This window comes from Lissotriton vulgaris, chromosome 5 (assembly GCF_964263255.1).
Source record: "Lissotriton vulgaris chromosome 5, aLisVul1.2, whole genome shotgun sequence".
Taxonomy (NCBI): domain Eukaryota; kingdom Metazoa; phylum Chordata; class Amphibia; order Caudata; family Salamandridae; genus Lissotriton; species Lissotriton vulgaris.
Genome location: NC_141693.1, coordinates 217,565,053 through 217,579,779, shown reverse-complemented (window position 1 = coordinate 217,579,779; position 14,727 = coordinate 217,565,053). Strand labels below are relative to the sequence as shown.

At 41.6% G+C, this 14,727-nt stretch overlaps 1 protein-coding gene across 1 annotated transcript in view; it reads right to left on the bottom strand.

Annotated features, from left to right (window-relative positions):
* The window catches only part of STPG3 (sperm-tail PG-rich repeat containing 3), a 440,796-nt gene that overhangs the window by 238,979 nt on the left and 187,090 nt on the right, over nucleotides 1-14,727 (bottom strand). The window contains exon 4 of the mRNA XM_086920018.1: nucleotides 6,241-6,323. Coding sequence (XP_086776144.1) covers nucleotides 6,241-6,323 — 83 coding nt within the window. The remainder of the gene's footprint in view (nucleotides 1-6,240; nucleotides 6,324-14,727) is intronic.

Genomic DNA, 14,727 nt, shown 5'->3' with positions numbered 1-14,727 from the left:
AAAAGATTTGCGAGTCTTTATCGGCACATACGCAATCAGCACGCTACATTCTGACCAGCAGGGTCGGCGCTAGGCATGGGCAGCGTGGGCAGCTGCCCAGGGCCTCGCACTCAGCCCACCAGCATGGGGCCACGCACTGGTGATGTGTCCTGTCTGTTCCCTGGCGATCCATTTCAAAGAGAGGTGTCCCCTTTCTTTGAAAAGGAGGGGCCCCCCTCCCTTGGCCTCTCATGGATGGATACATAAGGGAGGGAGACTCCCCCTTCAATTGAAAGGAGACCCATTCACAGACACTGTGGAAGGCCCATTGTCCCTCATTTTGGCGCCCCCATAGTTTTAACTTTTAGCCCACAAGCAATTCTCACACCTATCGGACTGAAGGTGTGAGAAATGCTTGTGGGCTCAAAGTTAAACTGCAGGGGGCGACAAAATGCTGGACAATAGGCCTCCCACAGTGTCTGTGAATGGCCTCCTTGCAAGGGGCCACTTATCGACATTAGAGGGGCCTCCCACATTCCCTTTTAGCCCAGGGCCTCGGAAATCCTAGAACCGGCCCTGCTGACCAGGGTCCTGTGTTTAGCTCTCGAGCTTACAGGAGGCCATGGCCAGCTTGGGCGTTGCATTGCGGTTCTCTAGTCCATTCCATCCTGAGGGAAATTCAGTTGTGGAAAGAAAAAAACGTGACATAAAGCAATCTATAACAGCTAGGGTATTAGGTTCTGGTGACGGGTGGGTCAAACATCTAATAAGTGTCCAACGTAGTAGCTGTTTTGCAGGACTTAAATGAAACAAGAAGAAGTCTAAGCAACACCATACAGAAGCCAACAACCACTGAAGAAAAACCACCTGTCCCAGCAAGACCTGTCTGGATTCCAAAGATTGTTCAGAGAGAAAATAGCGGATAAGAAGGAATTTGGGCCTTCTTACAGAAAACCAGTACCTGTACTAACAAACCATGGATAGAGAACAGTGTTACTGCCACCCCTTGCTGGAAGAAAGGGGTGGTTCATATCAATTGACCTGGTAAAACCACACCATGTGGCCGATAATAAGTAGTAGGCCCAGTGGACTCCAAAGGTGTAGCACATGACCAAATCTTGCTACCATCCAAGAGGTTCAAACTGAAAGACTCATCGCTTTTGAAAAATCTGCAGTAAGATAAGAAGACTATGCAATAAAGCCATGGAACTTGTGCCCCTTGACACCCAAATAACAGTTTGTCAAGAAACTCCTTTCTACAATGATGTGGCATCAGACTATACTAATATGTCAAGGGAACAAGCAGCTCCAGCGATTTCAAATAATCCGGATGCAATACCAGCAATTGACAGAACTGCCTCTGGCTATTTCATCAACTTTGATACGTTTTCTGAGGATCCCAGTGAGCCCGAAACAACGCCAGCAAATAAAACTTTCAAGGAACAAGTAACAGAACTTTTTCACCAGCTTACAAATACATATCTGGTATTACCATGGGTTGAATTTTGGATTGTGTTAGGTGTACTTTTTCTCCTACTATGGCTCATTCTTATCTAAGTTTGGGAAAGCTGATAGATGGAAAATATAATAAAATGGACACAGCAAGTAAGAACATCAACTTGCTCCTGAAGCCACACAAATCATCTCATTGTGAGCAAAGAGACCTGTCATCGGTAAACATCACAGCTATTCCTCTTCCTGGTGGTATAGCATGGGACAGAACTGATTATGACATTTATGGTCCGGTCAAGCTGCTGAAGATTCCACACCAATTTAAGGTTTCCTTGAGTGATTTTGTTTCACCCAGTACATTTTCTGATGATTGGGACTTTGAAACTGTTAATAACATGATGGCAGACTTAGAAATGTCAGCAAAATTTACAAAACATGAATAGGTTCATCAGATTATGAACAAATGTATTGTTTTAACCATTATGGTCACCATTATTTGCACAAATCTGCAAACCCTAGGAATGTTTTAACGTATAATCAATGGGAACATTGTCAAATGCCACGAAAGAGGAGCTCTAAAACATTTTATGAAAAATGTCCATACTTCTCAGGGTTTAATGTCACAAAACCAGAGACATTTTACTTTAAAAATGTTAATAAAACAGGAATGAAAAGTATGTTGACTAATACTAAGCAAATTTATTCTGCGGTCTTTTATGCTCGATTGTACACATTAGGTTTTGACTTTTGGAAAGACAACATTGAGACAAAAACTATATGGGGCACAAAAGACTGGCAGGTACAAGGTTTAGAAGCCTTATTTAGAGCCTGCACATCCCAGAACAAATTCTGTTTTTAAATGAAACTGTTCAACAGACATCTTGTCTTGGCCTGGCTAAGATAAAAGATTTAAACAAACCGTCCATACCTAAGCCCACACCTGATAGTAATGGAACTACAGATGAGGAGGTAGACGTAAATTATATTTTACAACAAAACAGAACTAATCCTGATTGGAAAAAATGGTTACTCTGGCCCACAGACACGAATAACAAGATATATTCCTGAACAAGACAAAAGGGTTTACAGTAACTAGGCCAGATCCAAGATATGTCCAGAGACAACATCCAGGGATAATAACAACTTAAAGTGTAGGAAAACTGTGCCTTGAGGGGCTACAAAAATCCACACTCACAGATATAAAACAACACTTAACTTTACTTAAAGATGGCATTGATTTGAGAGAATTCTTACTAGGACCTCGCAAACAACGTCATAAACGTTTCATATACGCCGGTATTTACGCTGCTTACAATAAAACATGGAAAGTCACGCAAGTGGAAACTGCAGAACGAATACGAGAAATTGATTGTATTAATTTAGAGAAAGCTCTCTCTGTAGTTGACAATGGTTTAGCAACTCTGTCATCCAGAATTTATTCTTTGGACAACATTGTATCCTCTGCCATAGACATAATGGAACAGGACTTGCTCATGTTACAACACGTACAGTCTCAATTGCGTTCTATAATGCTGCTAGGCTTGACGTTACAAAACTTTCGTTCAGGCTATGTGTCTTGGCGTCTATTTAACACCACGTCATTGTTTACTGGATTTAACCTTACAGATAAACAAATCTCTTTGGCTCAGAGGGGAGCAGACTATACGGTGCTGAGCATAGAAAAACTGGAAAGATTTTCCAGTTTCAGTATTGCTTAACACACATACCAGCAGGCCTGTATGGAAGGTTGGGTAAAGAATACATAAAGTCGAACTGTGATTTACCATACACACACAAATGTTGGAGTGGGGAAAAGGAGGTATTTCTTAGTGGTAAAAATTGCAAAACCACACTGCAAAACCACACTGACCGTATCAGGGTCAGGGTATTCATTTACATGGAGCCTGCGACGGTCTTCAACCAACTTATCGTGCCACCTGCAGGGTTCCCCGTCAGCAGTGATAGATCCAATTTTTAGGCAGCTTTCCAATGGGAGCTACATAATGTTGAATGATCACAGCTGTTGTGGAATGATGCCAGGAATAGCCTATCTAGTTAGTGTGTCAGCCAGGGTCACTTGCTGTATGCAAGTACTGTTTCCAAAAACTAAGACAGATGGGGAGTCACCGCTATGGCCTTCACTGAAGATCTCTTCTATACGAATTGATACTTTAAGCAGAATGAAAGCTATTCTTTTACAAAAAACTGTGCCACTGACCTCGTCCAGAGAGACGTATGATCAGCAAGTTGCAAGGTCCTCTGCGGAGATACATGCCTTATTATCAACGAACTGCCCCATACATTTCACAGAAATGTTAGGTTGTATCTTAAACATGTCTGATACCATTGGTATTGTACATGTATTTAAGACGATTTTTTCTGGACTCTTAGCACCCTTTGAGCAGTCTTAGGCATTTTTCCAAACTTTGTGTACTCTGTGTTCCGTGGCCTGCCTCTCATCTTGGGACTCATAGCAGGGATGCTATTTTTGTTCTTTCTGCTCCGATATGGCAAGTTCAGTCACCAGTGATACCCAGATTACCATGGAGAACACTCTTCTGGCAATGCAGTATCGTGAGCGCATAACACAGATTCTTGGCTTGGCACGTTTGAGAGATCTGAATACCACATGGTTCCTATCGTTCAGACCAATCTGGCAAGATTGCATCTTACCTGTTCTACGATGCCTGCTTTGTGGAGAGGAATGCGTGTTGGATATCTGTCTAACACTTCCATCAGCACTGCCAACGGATGTTGACGCTTTGCTTGGTTCGGTAACGGCTCATGCATTGTGTTGTCCCCAACGGCTACCAATCCTGATGACGGCATTCATTGAGGTCTCACCAGCAATTCCAGCTGAGGGTGAGATACGTGGACCAACAGGCACACAGGTACCATCTACTGCGAACATTGCTAATGCGACTGACGCTGATGGTGATGCTTCTCATCTGTGTACAATTGATCTACTTAATGAAGTGGTTCAACTCTCACCTACTGTGGTAGGCGATTTCTTTGCCAGCATAGAAGATTTAAGGTTTTCTCCTGACACAGAGAATAACTTTGAAATTAGCACACAGCGTTCTATCAACTTTGAATTCGACCTTCGTTTTTCAAAACAAAAAAAAATAAACTTCTAACTTTGGAGCTCTATTTTTCTACGATTTGAATTGTTTTTTATCCAAAACTGAACTTTGGCACAAGGTAATCTGCTTAAAGTAGAACTATTTTTAGAGAACAAGAATTCTTTGAATACTTCCTAGAAACAATATTGAACTTATCGACAAACCAAAGCGGTATATATATATTCTGCTATGGGATGGTCTCGCCCTTTTTTGTGTATTTAGAGCCGTTTCATAACTGTAAATTCTATGATTCACTCAGTTAGCATTGCCAATATCATACTTTATGCTTAAAATGAAATCATTGCTCTCAAATGCGTACAGTACAAATGTTCATTTTCGTGTGCAACCATTTTAAATGCATTTTTATGTATTTTTGGGTGCGATTGCAAACACATGGTTTGGATATGCTTAGTACTTAATTTTAGTAATGTCGAACATAATAAAGTGGAGTGGGTGTTGTATAGCATTTTAGGACCCTAGTGTAATTTTCCCCATTCATGCCCTTATTTAGGTATAAATCACCATGTCCTTATACAGGCATAGAAATCATAACCATATTTAGACATAGCTCATGCAGTCCAAATACAGAATGGCTACTTCCACTAGTTCCGAAAATCCACGATTTCTTGGAAAACTCGGCTCCAGCAGTTAGGGACTTCCCCTTGCTTGAATATTGATTTGTCCAAGAACTCATGGAGTTTTCAAAGAACTGAGACTCTTTGATGATGTTATTATGTCCACCTTTACGTCAAACTCAGCACCTTCAAGGTATAAATATGCACACACTTGCCCAAGCAAACACACAGTTCGACTATCTACTTGCCCAACGCATCTCGCTACAGAAAGTGCCGAATACGCACTGGGATAGACACTGTCTTTTCTCCTGCCGAGAAATCCAGCTCCAGTGTTTCCAAGCTTCCCTTGTGGGGTGTTGGGAAATTGAGTCCTGAGACTGACCTCCTTCATTCTAAACCAAGGTACGGAGCTGTTTAGACCCTAAGAGAAATCTTGGATAGATTCTTGGCAAAAGAATACTAAACTTATGCTACACCACACTTACTTCTTCCCTTATGCTAGACTTAGGTTAGGTCCATCGGGGTAGGCATATTTTAAAGGCAACAGTTGAGTACTTTTTAGTCTTTATTTATTTATGTATGTATTTTATGGCTTAGAAACCATACCATGCTTTTACAGTATTATTTTATAATACTCTTCTTGCTGTACGCATGATACTTTACAGCCAATGTTGCGACTGTAGCAGTTCATTTCTTCTGCATGAGAAAGAAGACTGTTCAATTAATACCATTTTATTGAAAACGCCCGTCTCTCTATTTCTCTGCACCTCTGGTGAAACGAAGCATGCACAAATGACTGAGTAAAATATCTATCTATTGTTTCCACGACTCTGAAGATCAGTTTTATCTTGGTGAAACAAAGTTGTCATGTTTATGCGGTTGTCAGAAACTAATCCCTTCTTTTAAATTCGAGAAAGTTTCTAGTGACCTCTGAGCTAGCTGGCACTCACAATTAAGTCTAGTATATTTGATAGAGACCTAGTAGACATAAGTCGTACGTCACATCTATAGGATATATTATTCTAATGTGCAGAGCCTATTGGAAATATAGGAACTACACTACAGGTCCTCTTGCTTCTACCCTACTAAACAGGCGCCATGGCTGAACTTACTTGACTCTCGTATCGTGTTTTATTGGAAAATGGTGTGTTGTTCCTGAACCAAGGTTTCTGCCACGAAGTGCGACCTCCTCCCTCTGAAAGATACAAAAGGAAAAGTAAAAAAAAAGCCCACTTTTTTATCATTTTAATTACAATCTCAAAATAAACCATAGCAACAAGAGAAGGCAGAGCAACTGCAAATATCTGATAATGCAACATACGACCATCTTCACATGTATTCAATAGGAAAATGCTACAGCCCAAGAAAACCTTCGGACATGGCAGTCAGTACCCCACAATAATAGGTCCGATACATTAACCTAAGAAAACACCCCCAAACCATTCCTGCATGGTCGGGAGCCTGTGGTTCATAAATTTGACCTTTCTCCTTTGTGCAGCTAATTTGTACGGGGGCGGAGAGTGAGAGCACTCATAATCACACAGGTGTCTGACATGCCATTGTGGTACCCAAGGCCTTCAATCCAATCCTCGTCATCCGAGCACACAGCCGCTGTTCTCAGAGGAAGCATCAATGACAGTTATGTACCTTGGAACAGAGTCCGAGCTGTCCCGAACATAGCCGAAGACAGCCATAAGCAGAGAGGGGGTGAGTCTGTGACTAATTCCAGACTGTTCCACCCAGAAGTCTGACCTATAACATAGCAATACAGAACCAGAGGAGTGAGGGGCAGGTATTCATGGGGAACGATCGATGTACCTAAGCCTTTTATTTTTTATTTTTAACCAAAATAGTTCCCATAGATTTTGTTAAAGGATAACCATTCCAGTATAGTTAATGGCGACCTTGCGTTTCCTCGGGTTGAATTGAGGGGGTCTGCTGCACTGAAAATTTTAGTTTAACTTGCCTTTGTTTGCACAATTTCAGGTGTGTGCATCATAATGCAGTTCTCTCTAAATGAAAGTCCAACAGCATTAATACATATTAATTCGTTCTTTTTAGTTACGTGTCAGTTCCTGCAGGCAAAGCTTGATTTCATTGTTGCCGGCAGCTACGGCAGTGGTGTGCTCATGCACAGCATAAGTCATGTTGCCTAGTTTGTTGCAAAGTTTGGTCATGGAGAGTTTCATGGCACCCATGTGTCTCCCCTGCAGGCGCTGCACACGCAGCATCCGGGTCTCCACAACTCCGTACCCTTCGAACAGATCGACTGGTCTTGCAGCTGCCCGACCCGGGGGCACAGCCCTCTGCCTGATGCGCTGTCGTGCTGCAGTTTGGCTGGTTGGAGTGACGACAGCCTGGCGTGGGACATTTTGGGGTGCTGAACTCTGATCCAACTCCATCACGGGCAGGGAGGCAACATCTGCTCTGCGGCTCTGCGGAGTGGCCCGCACTGGTGGTGGTGGTGGTGTCTTGGACCGCGAGGATGGTGGTGGTGGTGGTGGTGTCTTGGACCGCAGGGATGGTGGAGGTGTTGTCCGCCGTGGTGGTGAAGGGGAGGACATGGCTTCAGCTCCCTGTGAGCCCTCCGCATCTGTCAACACTGGTGTCTCTGAGATGACGAGGCGGCCACTGTCATCAGAATCGATGGGGGATGCATCTGTGTGTGAAACAGTGCATAGTTATTATCATGGTATTGTATGTGAAAATTGCGTTGGCATCTCACAATAAATTACTTTTTCTGACAGACATTTGGCCCTTTGCTGCTGTATTCATCTCTGGGTTCTGGCATGCACCCATTCATGTATTGACTACAACTCCCATGGTGCAACACAGTGGTGAGGGTATGTGTTTTGGGCACCACTACATGTGCACTGGGTCTGGCATGGGGGATTGGGCAGGGACTTACTACACGCTGCATTGTTACGCTGCCATGCATCTTACCTTGTCCTCCTTCCGCAGCACCAGAGGTGTCCAGACGTGTGACCCCCACAACAGCTTCCGGTTCTATGGTGGACTCCACTAGATCCTTCAGGGCTGTGTTAGGCGTCACATTGGATGTGCCCCCTCCTGTGCCAGCAGCATCCTTGACCCTCTGCGCAATCCTCTCCTTGGCTCTCTTACGCAGGTCATACCAGCGTTTTTTTAAGTCGTCGATGCTGCGGTGGGTGACTCCGCAGGCATTTACCTTGTCCTTGATGCGCAGCCACATCTTTCGTTTTTCTGCCTCAGGCACCTTCAGCGACAACTTCCCAAACAGTCGGTCATTGTTGCTGGTCACACACTCTATTAGGATTTCCAGCTCCTTATCAGAAAACTTGCATTTTCTCTTTCGGTGTGTGTCCTTTCTCTGCTGGGGGGCCTCCTTCTCCATCTTGTCCTGCTTGCCTAGTCCTGGTTGCTGCTGGTTCAGTCTGGGTCCTCAGCTCCTGTGCTCTGCCTCCTCCTCTCTGCTACTCCGAACACTGAATGCAGCATGGGCTGTCCTACTTCCTGGTTGTGATGTCATCGGCCTGCTTCCGATGCGTCACGTATTTTTTCCGTTTTCGCTATTACCGAATTCGCTAATACCGGAATCAGTAATACCGAATCGGTATTTGCTAACTCGGTATTTGCTACTCGCGCTGACGTACTTTCGCTATTTAATATCGATTTTTACCGATTCGGTAACTTTTACCGATTAGTTTGATGCATCGCGGTTTGCATGTCCTTAATAGCGATTCCTTATTTTTCGTTATTACCGACATGTATTACCGAATTTTGATGCATATGCCCCTATATTTGTTAGCAATAACATTTCATCATCATTAAAATTCATTGTCGTGGGAAAAAATTTAAAACATAAAATAAAAGCTTTAAGTTACATTTACCAAAATAAAACAATAAAATATCCCTCTAATCTACTCATCGCATGGCACAGAATCACCTCCTCACAGAAGATTACAGAGAACAGGAATTTTGCTATAGCAGCCACATAGACTGGTTAGGTATCTGTCTTTAAAATCCTAAAAAAGACAAGATAATTCCTAATGCCCATATTATTGCAGAGTTGGATAATCCATTTCTGCCTAATTCTTTTATATGCCGGACAGAAGAGGATAACATGAAGAACAGTTTCCTCCTCCCTTAGGCATCCAGGGCAAGGACGAATAGAGTCTCCCGTCCACCTATCTGTGATTGCATGTAGCGGTAAAGTTCCATATCTAAATTGAAGGTACAGCTTTTTCGCTAATGTGGGTTGTATAGAATCTATCACCTGTTCGAATTCATAATAAGACTTAAAGTCCAAGAACCCATACGTAAAGCTCGAAGTGTTTACAAATCGATATACTTTCATTAGGTTATATTCTTTTATCATATTTGCCAGTTTTCTTAGGAGTGGCTGGACAACATACCTCTGGATTAGTCCAAGGGTTCTCCATGCCAATCACAATGAGAGAGTGCCTTACAAATGATAACCAAGGAATGCTGCCTGCCCCTAAAGATTCCATTACCGCTTTTAATTCTTCCCAATAGCTAACCAGCTCAGGGATACTCCACAACCTCCGCCAATAGAGGAGTGGACGAGAAGCGATGGCATCCGCAATTGGACGAATATTTAGGTCCATCCTTAGCAGCACTAATGGTGTGTTTCTTGGCAGAGTCATAATTTGCCTGATAAAGTTATTTTCAGTTATTGTGAGCGCATTTGATGGTGTATGCCCCCATAATTCCGCCCCGTATAGGGAAGCTGATCTAGCTTGGACTTTATATATTTCAAGCGGTGGGCTTATAGTTTTTGAAACACAGTTTTTTTGGACTTTTACAATTCCCCCCACGGCCTGTGTTAGTTTTAAGTTGGCCTTGGCCTTTTGGGGGCCCCACCCCATTTTATCATTCAGAGATAAACCCAGGTAATCAAAGATGGGTACCCTTTCCAGGGGTCTGCCCTCCATCAACGGATGAGGGCAATTGATGGTGCTGGCATTAAAGACCATGTATTTAGTTTTATTGATGTTAACCACAAGGTTCCTTTTTTTACAAAACTGGCTAAATTGATTTAACACCTGCTGCTTACCCATAGCTGACTTTGAGAGCATCAGGGTGTCATCCACGAACATAAGTGCGGGAAATCTTCGAAAGGCCAGTTTTGGGGCGTCTATATCCTTGGTAGCAAGAAGATCTTCTATCAGCCCATTAAGGAAGAGGGAAAAGAGGGTCGGGCAAGCACACAACCCTTCCTAACCCCCTTCACAACCGGAAACGGGGCCGTCAGTTGACCATTACTGCCATACCTTACTCTCGCAAATGTCCCTTCGTGGAGTCGTTTGAGCTGAAAGCATAGATAAGGTGGAGCCCCCATGGCCAGCAATATACTCCATAGCTGGTTTCGGTCCACCATATCCAATGCTGATTTCAGGTCCACGAAAGTTAGGTATAGGCTACCCCCTTCCAGAACAACATGCTTCCAGTGGAGTAACTGGAGCCTAAATAGCTGATCTATTGTTGACATTCTGGCCCTAAAACCGGCTTGTAGCGGAGTCAGAATATTTTTATCACTAATCCAGTCCTGGAGTCGTTGTAGTAAGACCCCTGCATAGATTTTCTGAGGCACATCAATAACGCTAATAGGCCTATAATTTGCTGGTTCCAGTGGTGACCCCTTTTTGTGGATGGGGATAATCTCCGCCCCCACCCACATACAGGGGACTGATAATCCCTGGAGGATTGCATTGAATAATGATAAAAGGTAGGGTACCCACACCACCTGTTCATCTCTATAGAGGTCACCGGGGATCCTGAATAAACCAGGCGCTTTATTCAATTGAAACTTGGTTACAGCCAGTTGAACCTCCACTGCTGTACAAGGTGGTATACACCACGTGGGGACTGGGGTTAAGAGACTTACTGGAGGTTCACTTGCCTCAATTAACGCATTTGAATACAATTCTTTAAAATATAAGCACCATGCTTCCTCAGAGATATTTGGGTCGATGGTATTCTTACCCTCTGGTTTCCCTGTGTGAACTAGGTTCCAGAAAGTCCTTGAATCCTTCGCAACGAGGGCAGACTTAATGGCCTGCCAACGTTCTACTTCCCACATTTTGCATTAAAAATAATTTTTTTATAAGCAAACCTTGCTTCAGCAACACATAACTGGTTGCCCTGTTTAACCCATTTACTGCGTCTCCGATTTTCCCGCAGTGCAGCACTTCCGCAAAACGGGTGGGGCCGCGTCGGCCATTGGCCGACGGCAGCACTGGGGAGGTAGTGCAAGGAAGGGGTTAAGAGCCCCAAGCAAGGTGGGCTTCACTTCCCTGCACCCCCTGTTAAACCAGGGATTTCTGTCACTCAAAGGAATCACTGACAGAATTTCGATTTCACAAAAATCGACCTACATTAACATCGAGTCTCAAACATCGATATCAATAATATCGACTCCCTATACTTTACATGAAAATTACAAAAATATCGATCACACAATATCGATGCACTAAAATATTGACTACACAAATATCGTTACCTTAATTATCGACTACCATTATATCGACACTCAATACTACTTATAGCACTCTACAAAAATATGGATAACTAAAATATCGACAGCACTAATTTCGTCTTGCTAAAAATATCAATAGCTTTAAAAAACTCTATTTTTGTTATATAACCCCAAAACATCTACACTCTTAGTAATACACACATATTAATATACTTCACTAATGTCTCTTACGTTTATTAAATAATATATTCATTTACTTACATTTGTTTGGTTTCTTTCTAACTATATTTGTATAAACACTTTTTAAACAAACATTTTTTTTAACATTTTACAAATAATTAAAACTCAATATTTATTAAAAGTGTTTTTTACTACATACATACTATTTTTCTATTACTCTATATAAACCATTAAGTCACATATAAGTTAATTATTTTACCAAAAAAAATTCAAACTAACCAATGGTAAGTCTTCTGAACATATGTGACCAATCAGATTGCAAAACTAATTACACATACCCTATATAAACAAATCTCAATCATCCCTACAACCTGCAGGGAAGATTCAACGTGACCACATACTGCCAGTTTTGGGAGCACCATCTATATTCTTCTGTGCATGAAAATACTACTAAATACTACAAGTAAGTATTCATATAGCTCTGGTACTAATTTCTAATGTTTTGTTAACTATAACTTATATACCAAGATTTTAACACTAAAATGTTGTTTCTCTATGTACTTTTTCCTAAAACAGAGTCTACAAACAAATAAAGTTCTACTTTTACTTCAAGATAATCGACACTTTAACTATAAAAAAGGTATCTACCTAATTCTTATTTTTTCATAAAAAAAGTAGACAAGTAGTTCACTGAAATCATGTTTTCTAATGTGTTTCTTCTGTTGTAACTCATAATACATGTGTGATCCCAGGTTCTTTTCACCAAATAAGTAACAATGCTTTATAAAAAACTGTCCATTCTTTTTCCCACATATAGACACATTGGTAATTTTCTATAACTTTTTCTCTAAACAGACCTCAAAAGAACTGAAAGCAGATTATTCGCATCCAAGAACAGACATTCTGCAAGTACTCAAAAACTCTTGGTAAGTACAAAAGTGAAACATAAAAACTCATTATAGGCTCAATAGAATGTACAATGATAATAATTCACTTTGTTAACACTTCAGTGAGTATTTACTTGCACATTTCTCTTTTGTAATCCCGAAAAAGTAACTTATTCATTAGAAAAGTTAGAGACTAGCAAATGTCTAACCAAAATATACATTTAAACAAATCCTATAACAGACTTCACTTTTTTTCAACAGACCTACCAATACTACAACAACATCTGACTGAAACTACACCTACTTTCTAAAGATACACCTTTACTGTTGGTAAGTAAGAAACTACAAATGGTACATGCTTAATTTAAAATGATTTAAAAATTACACATTTTCATAATATTTTTATAATAACTTTTCTAGATAAAAGAACACAAGAATGACAGAAGATGCAAGATTTATTACATCTCAGAAAGGAAAATTTTTATTATGCTATATGGGCTATACTTATACTCAGGAGAAACAAAAAGACCTTAAAGTTAACTGGAAATGTACTAAATATTACTCGAATAAATGCTATGGGCGTGCTACAACCAGGGAAACAAGTGTTATTAATACTACTGAACATAACCATCCACCAAACATCTCTGAAATCGAGGTTAGATCCACTCTCGAAAATATAAAAGAATTAAGTAGCACATCTGACCTACCAAGCAGCGTAATTCTGAAAGAATTACTACCTAAAGTACCCAGAGAAGCAAGAGGTCAGTTACCATCAATTGCTTCAATTAAAAGAACAATAGCTAGGACTAAAAAATCAAGTAGACCCACTATACCAATTCCTACAACTTTTGAGGAAGTCATTATTCCACCTGACCTTGCCATCACACATAATGACGAACCATTTATCTTTTAGGATAATCATAGCAAAGACAAAAGAATCATCAAGTTTGCCACAAATAACAACATTAAAAAATTAAAAGAAAGTGCTACTTGGATGATGGATGGAACATTTTAAATATGCCCAAAACCTTTCTACCAATTGTACACAATTCATGGGCAATATCATAATACCTGTATCCCATTCATATACTGTTTGTTACCGAACAAACAAGCAGCAACTTATACTGAAATGTTGATCATAGGCTTCGAACAAGCTATGATATGGCTGAGATACCCGCCACCCCCTCTCAACACAATCCCCAAGGATGGGAAACCGGAAACAGTTCTGAACTTTTGGAAGACGGGAGGGAGTGACCCTCCCGGCCGTATTTATTAAAATATGAAACAAAATTAAAACATTAAAATAACAGTTTCATATTATGTACAATTTCATTACCACATTGCGATGTTTTGGCTAACCTTAACATATTCTCTAATACAAAGGTTCTCCTAGCCGAACTAACATCCTACAAAACATTTAACTTGAAATTTTGAAATTGTACATCCTAACGTTTAAGGGCCAACGGCAAGGTCGTAACCGGTGTCAAGATCCCTAAACCAGAAATATCCCCCTCACTTGTGAGGGGCGACCGCACAGAGGTGTACCTCGAGTGCAACTACCAATTTCCCTTGACTTGACGGGGGCCCCAATAAACTCGACGCCACTTAAAGGTCGTCCGAGGACTCGTGTGAGGTATCTAGAAGGTAGCGTAGACCCCCCCCCAAACCCCACACAACTTACCACATCTGCCGTCGCAGATGACCTGGCCCCGGGAAATTCTCCAGGAGGGGGCTGTAGCCCCTCCTACCCAGGAAGGGGCCTTGACCGCCTTTCCTTTCCTTTCAGCGGCCCATCCTTAGAAGGGGCCGCCTACCCCGTTGAGGGGCCAATGGCCACCTCCCTCGAGCGCTCCCATCCGTAATGGGTGACGCCCACTCATAGGGATCTTCCAATTAGTGCTCACCGATCATGACCTTACCGCCCGACCAAAATAAATACGACAGTTCTAAACTAAATGACTAATTTACTAAAAGACAGTAAAAACAACAACTTTATTAATAACATGCTACTGATCAACACTAGAGAAGGATAACTTTATTTGCAAAACATACCA